The sequence below is a fragment of the Capsicum annuum genome, chromosome 4 (genome assembly GCF_002878395.1).
Source record: "Capsicum annuum cultivar UCD-10X-F1 chromosome 4, UCD10Xv1.1, whole genome shotgun sequence".
NCBI lineage: Eukaryota > Viridiplantae > Streptophyta > Magnoliopsida > Solanales > Solanaceae > Capsicum > Capsicum annuum.
In genome coordinates, this window is record NC_061114.1 from 218,639,119 (window position 1) to 218,654,128 (window position 15,010).

Sequence of the window (15,010 nt, forward strand, 5' to 3'; positions counted from 1 at the left end):
GGTGTTTACATCAAATCAATACATACATTTCATGTGTTTAAATTTAAAGTACATTTTACTTAACCATAATTAATTAACTTGTATTTTATATTATTAAATTATTTAATCATAATAAGTTATATTAATTTAGTGTAAACACCAAGTGTGGACATATTTTTACCTTTTCAAAATAGTTTCAAAAACTTTATTGAATATTTCAGAATAAAGAGAACATATGAATGCATATATATGGATCAATTTGGATGTAGAAGAGAACAAATCTCATGAGGTATCATTAGTCTCATAGTTCATTGCCTCTTCAATACTCCTGCAAACATCTACTATCACCCAAGCAAATTTCCCTTAAAATGTCTCAAACTTCATGTTATTCTTGTCAACTGTTCGATTGGTGTTTTCCCAAAAATCATCTAAAAAATACAGTCAAATCAAACAATGTTCGATCTGAGTTCACCACTAAAGAAAGAAAAAAATAGAAATAAAATATGCACAAATTAAACAAATTTAGTTTTTAGTTATGAGAAAAAAGTCAGTCAAAATATGAATAATAAAACTGACCATAATATTTAAGAGTTTAAAATCAAACTCACTTATTATCAGAGAAAACCTATTTTTAAATTTATTTATATTCTTTTCTTAAAAAAATAACATTTCAATAATTTTTTTTATAAAAAAACCTATGTTATATACTCCATTCTCACACACCCAATCTTTTCCTTTCTTCTAACTATATTAGAGGAATAGAAACTCAAGACTTGGGGAATGAAGAGAAATCCAAGAAGAATAGTAAGACAAATAAGTGTAGGTTAAGGAATACCTGATTTTGCTAATGTTTTTCAAACAATGAGGAATTTCATAAATAACTTGACTGTCAATTCGCTTAGTTGTTGTATCTGAAGTGCTTAAACCTTGTATTGATGAAATCACATAATATTCAATGGCGAATTTAGAATTTTCACTAAGGAGGTTTGAAAACTAAAAATATTGTGACTGAGATATGAACTTGAACCTAAAGGTGAATATTGAACCTCCTCAACTACTGACCCAACCTCTAATCTTACGTTCTAAAGATTCAAAATCAATAAATACACATAGAAATTTAAAAAAAAAATTCTATTGAATACGTGCCATGAACCTAGCCAAAAATTTGTTGGACAACATTATAATAATTTCAATCAAATAATCACAAAACAAAAACAAATTAAATCAGAACATGAAAAAAAAATTCACAACAATTGACATATAAAAACAATTAAAATAGTACATGAAATTCATTTCTTATTGTATTACTTAATACTTCTTTCTTTGAGATCAAGAGACACTAATAAGGCCACGAAGAAAATTTATTATCATATATTGACCATGAGAAAAAAAAAAAACGATTACTATGATCATAGGGTATTATATTGAAAGTCCAAAATATAACCCTATTAATTAGGATTTCTATTTAAAATATATAATTAATTTCTTTTCATAATTTTATTTTATAAGGTTGTTCTCATATATTGTAGGAGTCCTTAATCTTTTTATTTTAGTTGTAATATTTAATTTAAATAAGGAAAGATTTTGTATAAAATATAAGTTTAAATTGATAAAAATCCTATTCAAGTAAGGAAAGAAATTCTAAATTGATTAAAATTCTAAAATTTAGAATTAGTTTAAATAAGGAAAAAATTTTAAATTAAAAGTTATTAGCTTAATATGTATTAAATATTAATATGTATACATGTAATAAACTTTTAAAGCAGATGTAAAAATTTTAAACTAACAGTTATTAGCTTAGTATGTCCTTATATAAATAAGTTTCCCAACGTACCCTAATTTTTTTTTTTGGGAGAAAAACAGAAAACAAAGTAAAAAATTCAATTGAGCTTAATATGTTATTAGCTTCTAAATATTAATATGTATACATGTAATAAACTTTTAAAGCAGATGTAAAAATTTTAAAACATATATATTTAACTATCTTAATTTATATTTTGTTTTTGTTCACTTATTTAAGAACAATGAGAGTATTAACTAATAATCTTTTTGTCCCATATATTCTAAGTTACTTATCATATTTTTAGGACTAAAATTAAATTATTATTTATCCTTGTATTAATTCATTTGAAAGTATAAATATAATAAAGTTCTCAAAAAAATTATTATATTGTTAATTTTAGTATTTATGAAGACTCTAATAGAATGTATTAAAAAAATTACAAGGTAAATTAGTAAGCTATCATTCTTATTTATAATATTTTATGGGACACATAGAGAAAAGTGGATAAATATTATGAAACGGAGAGAATAACTTCTTAAAAATTTTAAAAAAAAGATCCTATAAAATCTCATATATTCTTTTTAATTTTTAAAATTATTTTCACCATGTATAATTTGTCTTTAATTTATTTAAAATCTATTTTATTTTGGTGAATTTTATTGTTTTTATAATAAAATTGGATAGTTTATTGTCTTTATACTAAAATCATTTTTTGTTGTGTATTGAGTTGTATATTTTAATGAATGTGTCATTAAAATTGAATTTAAAATGTCATTTAAGAAAATTAAGTGAGTTTAGTAGCTTAATATATTAGAATGACAATATGAAAGATAAAATATAGTTCAATGACATTTTTGTCATAAAAAATATAAAAGTAACTTTTGTGAGATATTGTCAATAGTTCAATGACGATACGAGGAATTTAGGTTTTAATTATGTTGCCGCTTATACTCACTCCATCACCCCGGTCTAAAGAAAAAAAATTTAATTTTTAATTATTTTAAAATTAATATGTAAATTTCAGTCTATTTTACCTGCGAAAATTGTTTTTTCCAGGAAAATTTACAGGTATATCTACCGCTTTTTTGTGTAAAAGAAATATTATTTAGGAATTAGTTGGAAAAATTAATCTACGGATAAAGCATAGATAAATTCACAAGTAAATGAATAAAAACAAATTCATTTATTATCTTGCAGCAAAATCCCCAAATAAAGCTAGCTGCAAACCTAGCTGTGGATATTTACCTAGAAAATTTAAGCTGGAAAACTATTTAAGATTTAAATTCTTCGAATTTAGCTAGGGGTTTATTTACCTGAAAATTATTTGGGGATTTTTGTTGCAGAATAAGAAAAGCAAAAGTGCAAATAGCGCTAATTTTTTTCATTTATTAAGCAAGATCATCATTTATTTTTTGCCCAGTATCAATAGCTAATGTTCAATTAAAAATTTAAGTCCTTCGTGATTTCCTTCCCAATATTTACTGTTTGAAGGGACAGAAAAAATAGAAATGTATGCTTCACTTAATAAAGATCTAACTACTTAGAGATGAAACTTTAAGTCATCAAAATATACTAGTAATAATTTAATATAGACAATGAGAGTTTATCGCAAATCCGTGTCATTAAAGAATTATTAATTCATTACATAAAATTAGAGAGATGCATTTATATACTTATTGAATTCTTGTGGTGGGACACACCTCAAACTCAGCTCGATAGGGCGGTGGACGTAATAAAGTAAATATTACAAGCAAATTATTCTCTTAAGCTTTTTTATTTAAGAAAATACATTATTACTCCTCAAAATAGTCTCTAATTTTTCAATTAAACACTTAAATTTTGTCGAGATATCCTATTACCTAGACTCATTTAACCTCAACAATCCAGTTCCTCTTATCCTCAACAATGCCTCTTTGAATCTCTACTAGCCTTGAGTTCAATTGCTGTGTTATTATCCCTTCTGAAATCTTATACTCAATCCTGCACATATATGCATTTCAAAATTAATTTTATACTTCTGAATTAAGTAGGAGTTATAAAGGGTAGCTCGCTGCATAAAACATTGCACATATCGAACACACTAAGACATAATCAATCTACTAGAAAAATCAACAGTTATAGATAAGAGGGCATGTAAAATAACATATTTAGTTACCTTGATTAAAAAGATATTAGAGCAAGAGGCTTCCTCAATATATTTGTTATTTACTGAATCAAGGTACAACACATCAGTAAATCCTTTTCCTTTTGCATTCTTCATGGCTTTCATCACCTATATATTTATGAAATATACACAAGTAATTTATCAAATTGCATAATCATAGTGTGCAGCAAACTATTCAGTTGATAAGGAAGAAGCGGTGGAACAAGTTTAAGAAGGAAACTGTCCCAGCCGTCTTTGGAGCAATGGTACATGGTTTGTGGTAAGAATTTTAGAAATCATCGTGTACAGGAAGTTGTGCGAGAAAGGATTAGGATGTACAGAGAGATCAAATTTGCTAAAAAGTGTATAGGTTTTATAAATAGAGTGCGGTAATCTCCTGAGGCTTGATTCTATTAATTTGTGCTTAGAATAGGTAGATCATGTGCTCTTTAGTTGTATGCAAATTTGCTTGGTAATGGTAATATTTACATTTTATTGCAAAAAGAAATTAAAAAAAAAATAGGTATAATAAAAAAGACTGAATAATTATTCCCCTCCGTTTCATTTTATTTGGCATCTATACTAAAAATAGTCGTTGTTTTCTATTTTCTCCGTTCACTTTTACTTGTCTGTAATTTCTTAATTGAATTTCTACTTTTACTTGTCATTTTTGATATATTAAGAAAAGAGAACTTCTTTTTTTCTATTTTACCCTTAACATTAATTGTTTTTTTCTCCAAGTTAATTTTAAGATATAATGTAAACACCATTTAATAGGGGTACTATGGTAAAATAACCATGTTATTAATTGTTTTTCTTAATAGGTGTGTCATCTCAATTTGTGACGAGTAAAACTGAACGGAGGGAGTATTATCCAATTTATAAAATCAAGAGAATTTTTTTATATTTCCTTTCTACCTTTTGTATAAAATAAATGCAGTAATCAGTGGCGGATCTACACTATGGTCAGGGGTTCATCCGAACCCCCTTCGGCGAAAAATTATGTTATATATACATTGTTAAAAATATTTTTTATGTATATATATTAGATGTTGAATCCCTTGATTAGTTTTTATATTCACTTATGAACTCCCTTAGCGAAAATTCTGGCTCCGCCACTGACAGTAATAATAGTCAAATTTAAAGTCTCAAACATCATTAATAATGTTAACTTAGTAAAATACATATCTAATTAAGAGATGTACTGTTAAGGATCAATTAAAATGAAACAAAAAAAATATTAATTATCGGGGCATAATTAGTAATGCTTTTGACTCCACCAGCTCCACCACAAGCAGCACGATGAACTTCTTCCTCAATATATAAAGAGAGAGCCCCTGTTGCAACCTATTTATTTGCAAATATTAAATTTTTCATTAGTGGTGAAGCTAGAAATTTTGCTAGGATCAAGTGTTTACAATTTTAATATATAGTATTATATTTAATCTATATATACAATATTATTTTTTATATACATAATATAATTTTTGATGAAAAGTATTCGAATGATTACCTTAGATCAATGTAACTATGCCATTGTTTGTCAGCAATTTAATTTATGGTGACTGCTTTTGTTTGGAATATTTTTTTGAACAAATTTTTCAAAAAAGGGTAACAAAATATGATGATCCTAGTTCACTCACTTGGTGTTATTATCGGTAAGCTCAATAAAAATAAAGTACAAGAAAATAAAAAACATAAGGTCTTTTACGTGAAAAAACTACTAAACTCAAAAAGTGTAAAGATCACGACCTACATTTTAGTAGGATTTGAATCTCTTTGTTGAATAAAAGCAAAGTACACTAGGATTAGTGGTGGAATATTCAAGATTTAAACTTTATGGGTTCAACCTTTAAGATTCTTAGCATTGAATTATTGGATTCATATTTGCTATTCATTGCAATTTTAGTGAATTTTATGAAATTGATTTTTCATATGGTTTCTCATCAAATAGCTATTACCACAGAAAATCACTTTCTTTGCTGAGGAAAATTTGAATCAAGAAAAAAAAAAATATGAAATAAGAATTGTTAGTTGAGTGACCATTTGAGAAATCAATCCATTTTTGTTACATAAATTTATGTTTCGTATCAAAAGTACTGGGTTCAGATGAAGTTGGATGATATCAAGCTACATGGCCTTGACTGGGACTAGCCAATAATGATACAAGCCCAATTAGCTCTATACGCCTAATATATTTGGGTCTCAACAAACTTATTTAGTCCCCAAAAGGTCTTATTTCACTCGTAAAAAAGAGTAGCTCGATCCACTAAATTAAAGCTTTCATTATGCATGTGATTTGGAAAACAATCAAACCATAAAAATTTATTATACGCATCAAAACACTTTAAAATCAATAAAATCAACAAAAAGTTTCCAGTGCACTTTTCTAATTAATATTACTATTTTTTTTTAGTGTGTGCGTGTGCGCGCACGCGGGGGGTGCGGGGGGATACTAAACGAACCTTGAAATAGTTACCAACAGGGCAAGCATAAACAAGGAAAGTGTATTCAGGTGCTGGAGCCACTCCAAGTACTGCTCCACTTCCCATTAGCAAAGGCCTAATGTATAATGTCCCTTTCCCAGCTGGAGGAATCTGTTCTTGTTTTAATTTATTCACAAACAAAATATCATTAGTCCTTAATTACACATTTTGATAATATAAACTTCACTAATTAATGTAAAGATTCATTAGAATAATACGTATGATTACCCAACGCTTATTAGCCAAAACAGTTTGTTTAATAGCATCCACAAATTGATCAACAGAAAGACAAAGCATACACATTCTTTCAGCACCAATCTGCATACGAATTGCGCTATCGTGCGGGCGGAATAAGAAAATGCTTCCACCTTCTCTTTTATACGCTTTTGTGCCTTCAATTAAACCCTGTTTAAATTTGTAATTACAATAATTTTGTTTTAACAAAAATGTCTTTTCATTTAACACGAACGGTCACAAAATTCTCTAGTACATGAAATAACTTAACAATTGACTACTTCATGCATACTAAAGAAATTAATTAAGACAAATGAAATAACTTAACAATACAATTGACTACTTGATGCATACCAGAAGTAATTAATTAAGACAAATGTTACTAGGATGGGATCTTATTTTATTAGAAGAAGAGTAAAAATATAGTCTTATATATATATATATATATATATATATATATATATTATTCATGACCTTAAAGTTTGCAAATAGTCTTGCATTTGTTGTTGACACGGGTGAAATTAACACTGTTTTAACTTGAAGTATTAAAATACTTGTAGTTGATTAGATATTAATTGAAAAATAGTTAGAGAATAGAGTGAGCTGGCACTAAGAAGTTATAGTTGAGTCGGTTAGCTGTAGCTTAAGCTGACAACTGGCATAACAAGTTGAGCAATATATGTGTGCATTCTATCATGTAAAGATCAAGGCAGTTACAATGAATTGAAGATATTTTCCTTCCACTCTTTTTCAAATACACTAACTACTATTACATTGTAACTTCAAGATAGAAATTTGACATGGTATCAAAGCATCGATCGTCATCTTCGCTGTGAATTTGCCATTGAAGCTCACAAACAGCCATGGGAGAAACTAGAGAAACCTCTATTGAAGCAGAACCTACTGTAACTATCGATCATCATCATCCTCTGTATCTTCAGGCATCTGATACACCTGGAGCAGTGATTATGCCAATTGAACTCACAGGACCAGAGAATTATGGTATATGGAGTAGATCCACGAAATTGGCACTAAGAGGTAAAGGGAAACTGGGATTCATAGATGGATCATGTGCAAAGGATAGATTTAAAGGTGAATTAGCCGAATTATGGGACAAATGCAATGCAATAGTACTCTCATGGATTGGATGTACCGTTGTGACTGAGTTGATGCCGACTATTCTTTACGCTTCAAATGCGAAGCAAGTTTGGATCGATTTCAAGGAACGATTTGACAGAAGTAATTTGACGTGAATTTACCATCTCTGGACAGAAATTGTGACTGTGCGACAAGGTATGGACTCTGTAACTACCTATTATTCGAAGATGAAAGATGCATGGCATGAATTGGATATAATGACACCATTACCTCATTGTGATTGTGAGGAATCACATGCTTATTTGGAACAATTACGATCCCAAAGGTTACTGCAATTCCTCATGGGATTGAATGAAAGCTTCAGCCAAATTCGAAGTAACATACTGGCTAGGGCACCTGTTATCACAGTCAATGAAGCTTATGCCATTGTTTCCCAGGAAGAAAGTTAGAGAAGTTTAAGGGTGATAAATGACAAAAAGAAAACTATGGCATTGTTTGCAGGGAAGTCACAATCGAACAAATTTGATTCTGTGAAAGAAGCTACGAAGAGGTTTGATCTGTTTTGCGAGTATTGTGGATATAAAAATCATGTGAAGGAAGATTGCTATAAGTTGGTTGGGTACCCTAATGATTTTTAGAGTAAAAAACCAGGAGGGACTACTGTTCGACCGAGTGGAAATATCCAGGAAACTGATTCCAATACATATGTAAATCCTTCATATCAGTCAGGTAGATTTAGGTTACAAGGGCAGTTTCAGAATCACTCAAGAAGATACAGACCACAGGGTCATTCTTATAATCAGTTAGAAAGTTACAGACTACGAGGAAACTCTTATTACCCCAGACCTGCAGCAAAATCTGGTTATAGACCTCGAGTCAACACCACTAGTGCTGAAAATGAAGCTTCTACGACCATGAGTCATTTCTTTTCTGAGCAACAGTATAATCAAATGATGAACATGACGGGTAAGGACAAGTCACCTGAGTACTCTTCAAACTTAACAGGTATCACTGCCTGACTATCCAATGCCTTTGCATCTGAGTGGACAATAAACACAGGTGTATCACACCACATTACTCCTTTCAAAGAACTTCTTAATTCACTTAGAAGCCTACAAGATGATCTTTCTAACAGAGTTTAGGTTCCTACTGGTGCTAATGCAAGAGTCAGCAGTACGGGAAAGACTATAATTTTAAGAGATCATGAAATACATAATGTGTTATATGTAGACACCTAATTTTGTCGCTCCCCGATATCACTTTTACTCATTTTTACTTTATCCTACTGTGTACCCTCAACCATGTAATTATCCCTCCACAAAATGACAAAAAATCAAAACCAACTCAAAATAAATTTTATCCTATTTTATCTCATCCTAACCAATTCACCCACCTACCCCACCCCTAACCACACCATACCCCACGTACCACTTTACTTTTTTTTTTTCTATTGGTGACAAACCCATAACCAAATAAATATCACACCATAACAAAAGAAGAAGGGCCCACAGAATAGTCTTGACGAACAATTCTTCACCAACCTTGACAATACACTATATTTCAATAACAGAAGGGGCCCACAGGAGTAACAATATTCATTTTTAGCACTCACAATAGAAGGGTCTTCCTTTTCTTTTATATTCATACACACAGAGACTATCTCCACTCACCTACACAGACATATACGCACAGATCTGGGAGAATTAGGCAAAAGGAGGAAACTCCATTTTTTTCCCTCATCAACACGCAGACCTCCACGCGCACACACTCAAGCTCTCACGATATACACCTTTCATACACACGAAAAGGGAGGAATTTTGGGGACCATCTTCATCTTTTCCTTTTTCTAATCTTCACAACATACTGACCAGCACCTACATACACCATACGGGTTCCATTGTCGAGAGAGGGAGGGGGGGAGAAAATAGCAAAAGAAAAATGAAAAATAAGAAGCACGATCTTGATTTTTTTCTTTCAGGCGCACATCACTGACCACTGTCATTCACATACACACACAGTGAGATCGAGATCGCGAGGGAGATAAAGAGAGGCGAGAGAGGAACCAAGCGAGAGATATCGAGAAAAAAAGATGAAATCCGACCTATTTTTCAATTAAATCTCATCGAAAGTTTGAAACTCGACCGAAAATAGTACTACCGACTCCATTCCGATCCAAAATCACGTCAACAGTTATTCTCTTCCTGTTTTCAATTAAATCCCATCAAAAAAATGATCCAGAGCTTAGAAATTCGAAATGGGTCTATCAAGGTTGGAAGTTAGTTCGTGATTGAGGTTCATATCGGGGGTTTTCGAACGCGATGTTGTCTCTGATATATCGAAAGCGACATTAAGGTCTAATTTTCATCTCGTTCTCTATTAATTCCTAATTGTTTGATATTTTTTCTTGTTGAATTCATTACGTGTGGATTTTGTTTTGTTGATGTATTTTTTATCACCGTGAATGATTGTTGATATCGATTTGTTGATCCTTCATAGAAATTGGTTAATCATGTGGCGTTAAAAAGGAATTTGGGGGTGAGAATTGAAAATTGACAAAAAAGATAGATTCATTTTAATTTTGATTTATTGTTGATATGAATTGTGATAGATTTATGATGTATTGAAACGGATAGGCAATATAGGTTCGGGTAGGTAAATTTTAGAAATGGTTGTTTTGGTTGAATGTTGGAATGTGCGTGTGAATGTTTCTTTCTAGTTTATCGTATTTAATTCAAATGTATTTATTTAGCCGGGGAATTTCCCGAGACACATTGTATTTATTCATCGGGAAATGCCCCGATGTACTATGTTGGCGAAAGACGTTCTTGATAAAGGCCCGAGGCATCGGGTAAAGCACGGGAGCATAGTTAGGATTAGTGTAGATTAGATAGGATTTGTTTTTCTTGCATTTTATTTATTTTGGACTGTATAATTGGACTGAACACTACATTTTGGATTTGTTTTGTTTTGTGTGTTTGATTGATTGTTTTATGTGTTTTTGTGTGGTTTATACATTTGTAAGGTCAAATTAGCCGATACACTCCATCAAGCGACCGTGGTCGAACCACAGGATCGAGGGGTGCCTAACACTTCCCCTCGGTCAACAGAATTCCTTAGTTGGAATCTCTGTTTGCGGATCAGTTATAGAGTCAAAACCATTTTGAAAAGGATTTTCAAAGGTGACTTGGCACACTGGATTATGCCAAGTGGCGAATTTGAGTTTGGAATATAAAAAGTCCTTTTCGAAATAAATCTTCACTTTTGTCACTTTAATAATAAAAACCTTTTCGAAACTTAAAATCCTTTTGGAGTTAAAAAAGGGGTGTGACAGCTCTGGCGACTCTGCTGGGGAGTCATTTCAGAATTCAAGCTTATTTTTTAGAGTTGTATCGGCTTAGTTTGGCATTATGGGTGTATAAACGTTGTTTGAGTTGTTTTGTGTTATTGTTTTTTTTTCATTGTTGAGTGCCAACGTGCTCTTTGTTTACAGTTTTTTTCTATGTGTTATCGCTTTATATCTGGCATCATGTGCATAACCTGAGTCATTCTTTCTGCAACAAGTTTGTAGTGTACGCTGTGTACACGACCTCTAGTTGAGTTACCCTTATCTTAGGAGGGGGAGTCGTCGGCTGGTATGGAGTGGGTGGAAAGCTAAAGCAGCCACTATCGACCATACGCTCCCCCGAACAGCCTTGTTACTGAACCCAGCATAGGTCAACCTTTAGGCCATGCTTATCTGCATCATATTAAAACCTAGCGGGACCCACTTGGTCCTTTGTTGGAAACTCACCTCTAAGGCATCCCTACGTGCTAAATGTTGCATCTTTGAGGGTAACAAGGTCATTTGACTGACTGATTTGGGCAAAAGCATGTGTTAGAAGCAAAGTGTGTAAGCAAGAAATTGTTTAAAAAAAAAAAAGAGTGAAAAAAAAAAAAAGATTTGGTAATATTTAGGGCTCTTTATGGCTTTTGTTTTTCACAATTCAAAAAAAAAATTTACTTTTTGCACTCATTTCCAAAAAAAATCAAAAACGTTAAAAAAAATATTCTTTTATTTCTTTAGTAAGTATTCACAATTCGAAAACTCCAAAAATACTTTTTCCTTTCAATAGGAGCTTTGTACATTTTTATATAATGGAAATATCAAAAGATTTTTTCTTTCATAGTTGTTGGTGTTAGTTTCTAATTAAAAACCCAAAAAATATTTTATTTTTATCGTCTGTCTTGAGTCGTGTCTCTCAATTCAGGGTTTAGTTTGTCATTTAATCCTTAATTGTCCAATCTGAACGAACTACGCACCCCTGATTCTCCTCTTTCGGAATGTGAGATACGTAGGCAGCCTATTGTTGGTTCGGGGATCGTATTTAAAAAAAAAATTCAAAAAGATTTTCTTCACTCTTCACTTAGAGTAGGTGTTTCATATACATCTCTAAAAGAAAACTACAAAAAGACTTTTCTTTAATACCTTCAAGTTCCATTTTTATATGAAATTTAAAGCTGAAAACCCAAAAAGATTTTCTTTGGTAATCATAGATTTCACTTTGTATAGGGATGTTAAAGATGAAAAATTCAAAAACATTTTCGTCAATTCTTTTGACAAATTGTTATTTTCTTTTTCTTCTTAAAGTTTCGAGAGAAAAAAAAACAAAGAGTTCAATTGGCCATTTTGGCACGACTTCACTAACTACGCACACCTGATTCTCCTCTCTTGGAAGTGAGATATGTAGGCGCCCTTCTTGGGTTCGGTGATCTTTAAAAAATAGGGAAAATAAGGTTTTGAAAAATTGTTGAACTTTAACGCATTTTGCTATCTCTTGTCCAGTTAGTTTAAGGTGGTTGGTTTGTGTCATTTTGGCTGGTCCTCCATATTACTCCAAGTCACAGAGAAAGTTATGACCAACAAGGAAGCCGAGTTAGTTGTCACTAATCAGATAGGGAGTTCGGAAAATAAGAATTTAGGAGCAAATGAAGAGATTCAGAAATTGAGGCAGCAAATGATAGAAATGCATCGAGCTTGGGCTAATAGGTTGCCTCCTCCTCCAGTTCCCACTGATAATATGGAATATCTTTATTTGTTGCCTCCCGTTTCACACGCCCAATTTCCCATTTTTGTTGATATGCCACAACATGCATCAGGATCGACTCCGGGGCAACAATATCCTACCACTTTCAATGTTCATTTCCTCGCTCCCCAATCCAAGACTACCACATACTCAGCTCCACCTGTTGTTCATACTTTTGCGGTGCCACCCCCACTTGAAGCTCCTACTTTTGATGTTCATCCACAAATTGTGTCCCCCTACTCTACAAGAGAGCCTGCATTGAATATTACTGGTGATCAGCGTTACACTTTCGAGCCTACATTTAAGTTGACTGGTCTTTACGGTGACACTCACCCGCCTGAATTTACTCCTAACACTGAGAAACCTGTAATGACAGAAGAACAAGAGGAAATGACTAGAAATTTGAGAAGTTTGGAATTGGCTATGAAGAACTTGCAAGGACTTGGGGGTTACAAAAGTGTCTCATATAAGGACTTATGCATGTTTTCAGGTGTCAACCTCCCTCCTGGCTTTAAAATTCCATAGATTGAGAAGTATGACGGACATGGGGACCCAGTGGCGCATTTGAGGCGCTATTGTAACCAATTAAGGGGCGCTGGAGGGAAGGAAGAACTACTCATGGCTTATTTTGGGGAGAGTCTTTCAGGCCTAGCTTCGGAATGATTTGTTGACCAAGACATTGACAAGTGGATTAGTTGGGATAACCTAGCTAATGGATTTGTGCAACAATTTCAATACAATGTGGAGTTGATCCCTGACGAAAAATCCCTAACTAGCATAAAAAAGAAGAATATTGAAAGTTTCAGGGAGTATGTCATCAGATGGCGCGAACAAGCTGCTAGAGTAAAACCGCCAATGAAAGAAAGCAAAATAGTGGAGGTGTTTATTCAAGCGCAGGATGAAACATATTATCAACACTTGTTACCTACATTAGGCAAGTCATTTATTAAGGTCCTTAAAATGGGGGAGATAATACAAGAGGGAATTAAGACTGGTCGCATTGTGAGTTTTGCAATATTAAAAGAGACAATTCAAGCAATTCAAAAGGGTTCAAGAAGTGTTGGGGAGAAAAATAATGAGGAATATGCATCTGCTATTGTAGTTGGACAGCAGGATAGGTCAAGAAGACCACGTCGTCTTCGCTCTCAAGCTCAAGCTCAAGTTTATATCCAAGCTCCACATAATCACTCCCAAAATCCATTATACTCTGTTCCTCCACATCCATATCCAGTGTATATAATGCACAACCACATGTTCAACCCTCATCTTACCCACAATGGCATACCCCAATGCCCCAGAGTCATCCTTTAACTTCACAAATGTACCAAAACCCTTTTAGGTCAGATTTTCTATCCAATCCAAATAATGAAATGAAGCAGAAGTCGAGAGATAGCTTTACATCAATGAGAGACTCATATGCCAGTTTATTTCAAAGATTGGTACAGGAGGGCATGATCACTCCTCTCCTTGGGCACACTCTTAATCGGCGTTCAAGAAATTTTGATCCTAATGTACAATGTGCGTATCATTCTGATTTTTTATGTGTTTTTGTGTGGTTTATACATTTGTAATGTCAAATTAGCCGATATACTCCATCAAGAGACCATGGTCGAACCACGAGATCGAGGGATGCCTAACACCTTCCCCTCGGTCAACAAAATTTCTTAGTTGGAATCTCTGTTCGCAGATCAGTTATAAAGTCAAAACCATTTTGAAAAGGATTTTCAAAGGTGACTTGGCACACCGGATTATACCAAGTGGCAACTCTGAGTTTGGAATATAAAAAGTCCTTTTCGAAATAAATCTTCACTTTTGTCACTTTAATAATAAAACCCTTTCGAAACTTAAAATTATTTTGGAGTTAAAAAAAGGGGTGTGACAGCTCCATATTCCAGAGTTTAAGTTCAATCTACTCTCAGTTTCAAAGCTAACTAGAGAGTTATGTTGTGTTGTTACTTTCTTCCCTGATTTATGTATATTTCAGGCACTCTCCAATGGCAAGGTCATGGGAATTGGTAAGGAAAGAGAAGGCTTGTACATTGTAAATAATTACACCAAGTCTACAGCTGGTACGTCTGTAGTGTTCAGTAGCAGTATCGAAAGCACTTTGTGGCACTATAGATTGGGACATCCATCAGGGGCAGCAATGCAACACATCACCACTCTTCACAGAAAAATTCATCCTCAGATATATGACACTTGTGAGATTTGTCCACTAGCTAAA

At 32.7% G+C, this 15,010-nt stretch overlaps 1 protein-coding gene across 3 annotated transcripts in view; it reads right to left on the reverse strand.

Annotated features, from left to right (window-relative positions):
- Positions 1–3,367: 3,367 nt before the first annotated feature.
- LOC107867295 (branched-chain-amino-acid aminotransferase 2, chloroplastic-like) overlaps positions 3,368–15,010 on the reverse strand; it is a 17,987-nt gene continuing 6,344 nt past the window's right edge. For 2 of the 3 annotated variants that reach the window (XR_007054680.1, XR_007054679.1), the window contains 4 exons: positions 6,620–6,783; positions 6,371–6,502; positions 3,918–5,252; positions 3,368–3,742 (listed from right to left, as the gene is read on the reverse strand). Coding sequence is in view for 1 of the 3 variants with exons in the window: in XM_047411085.1 (XP_047267041.1) it covers positions 3,737–3,742; positions 3,918–4,034; positions 6,371–6,502; positions 6,620–6,783 (419 nt within the window). In the remaining 2 variants the exon portion in view is untranslated. The remainder of the gene's footprint in view (positions 3,743–3,917; positions 5,253–6,370; positions 6,503–6,619; positions 6,784–15,010) is intronic. The other variant, XM_047411085.1, reaches the window with a different exon arrangement.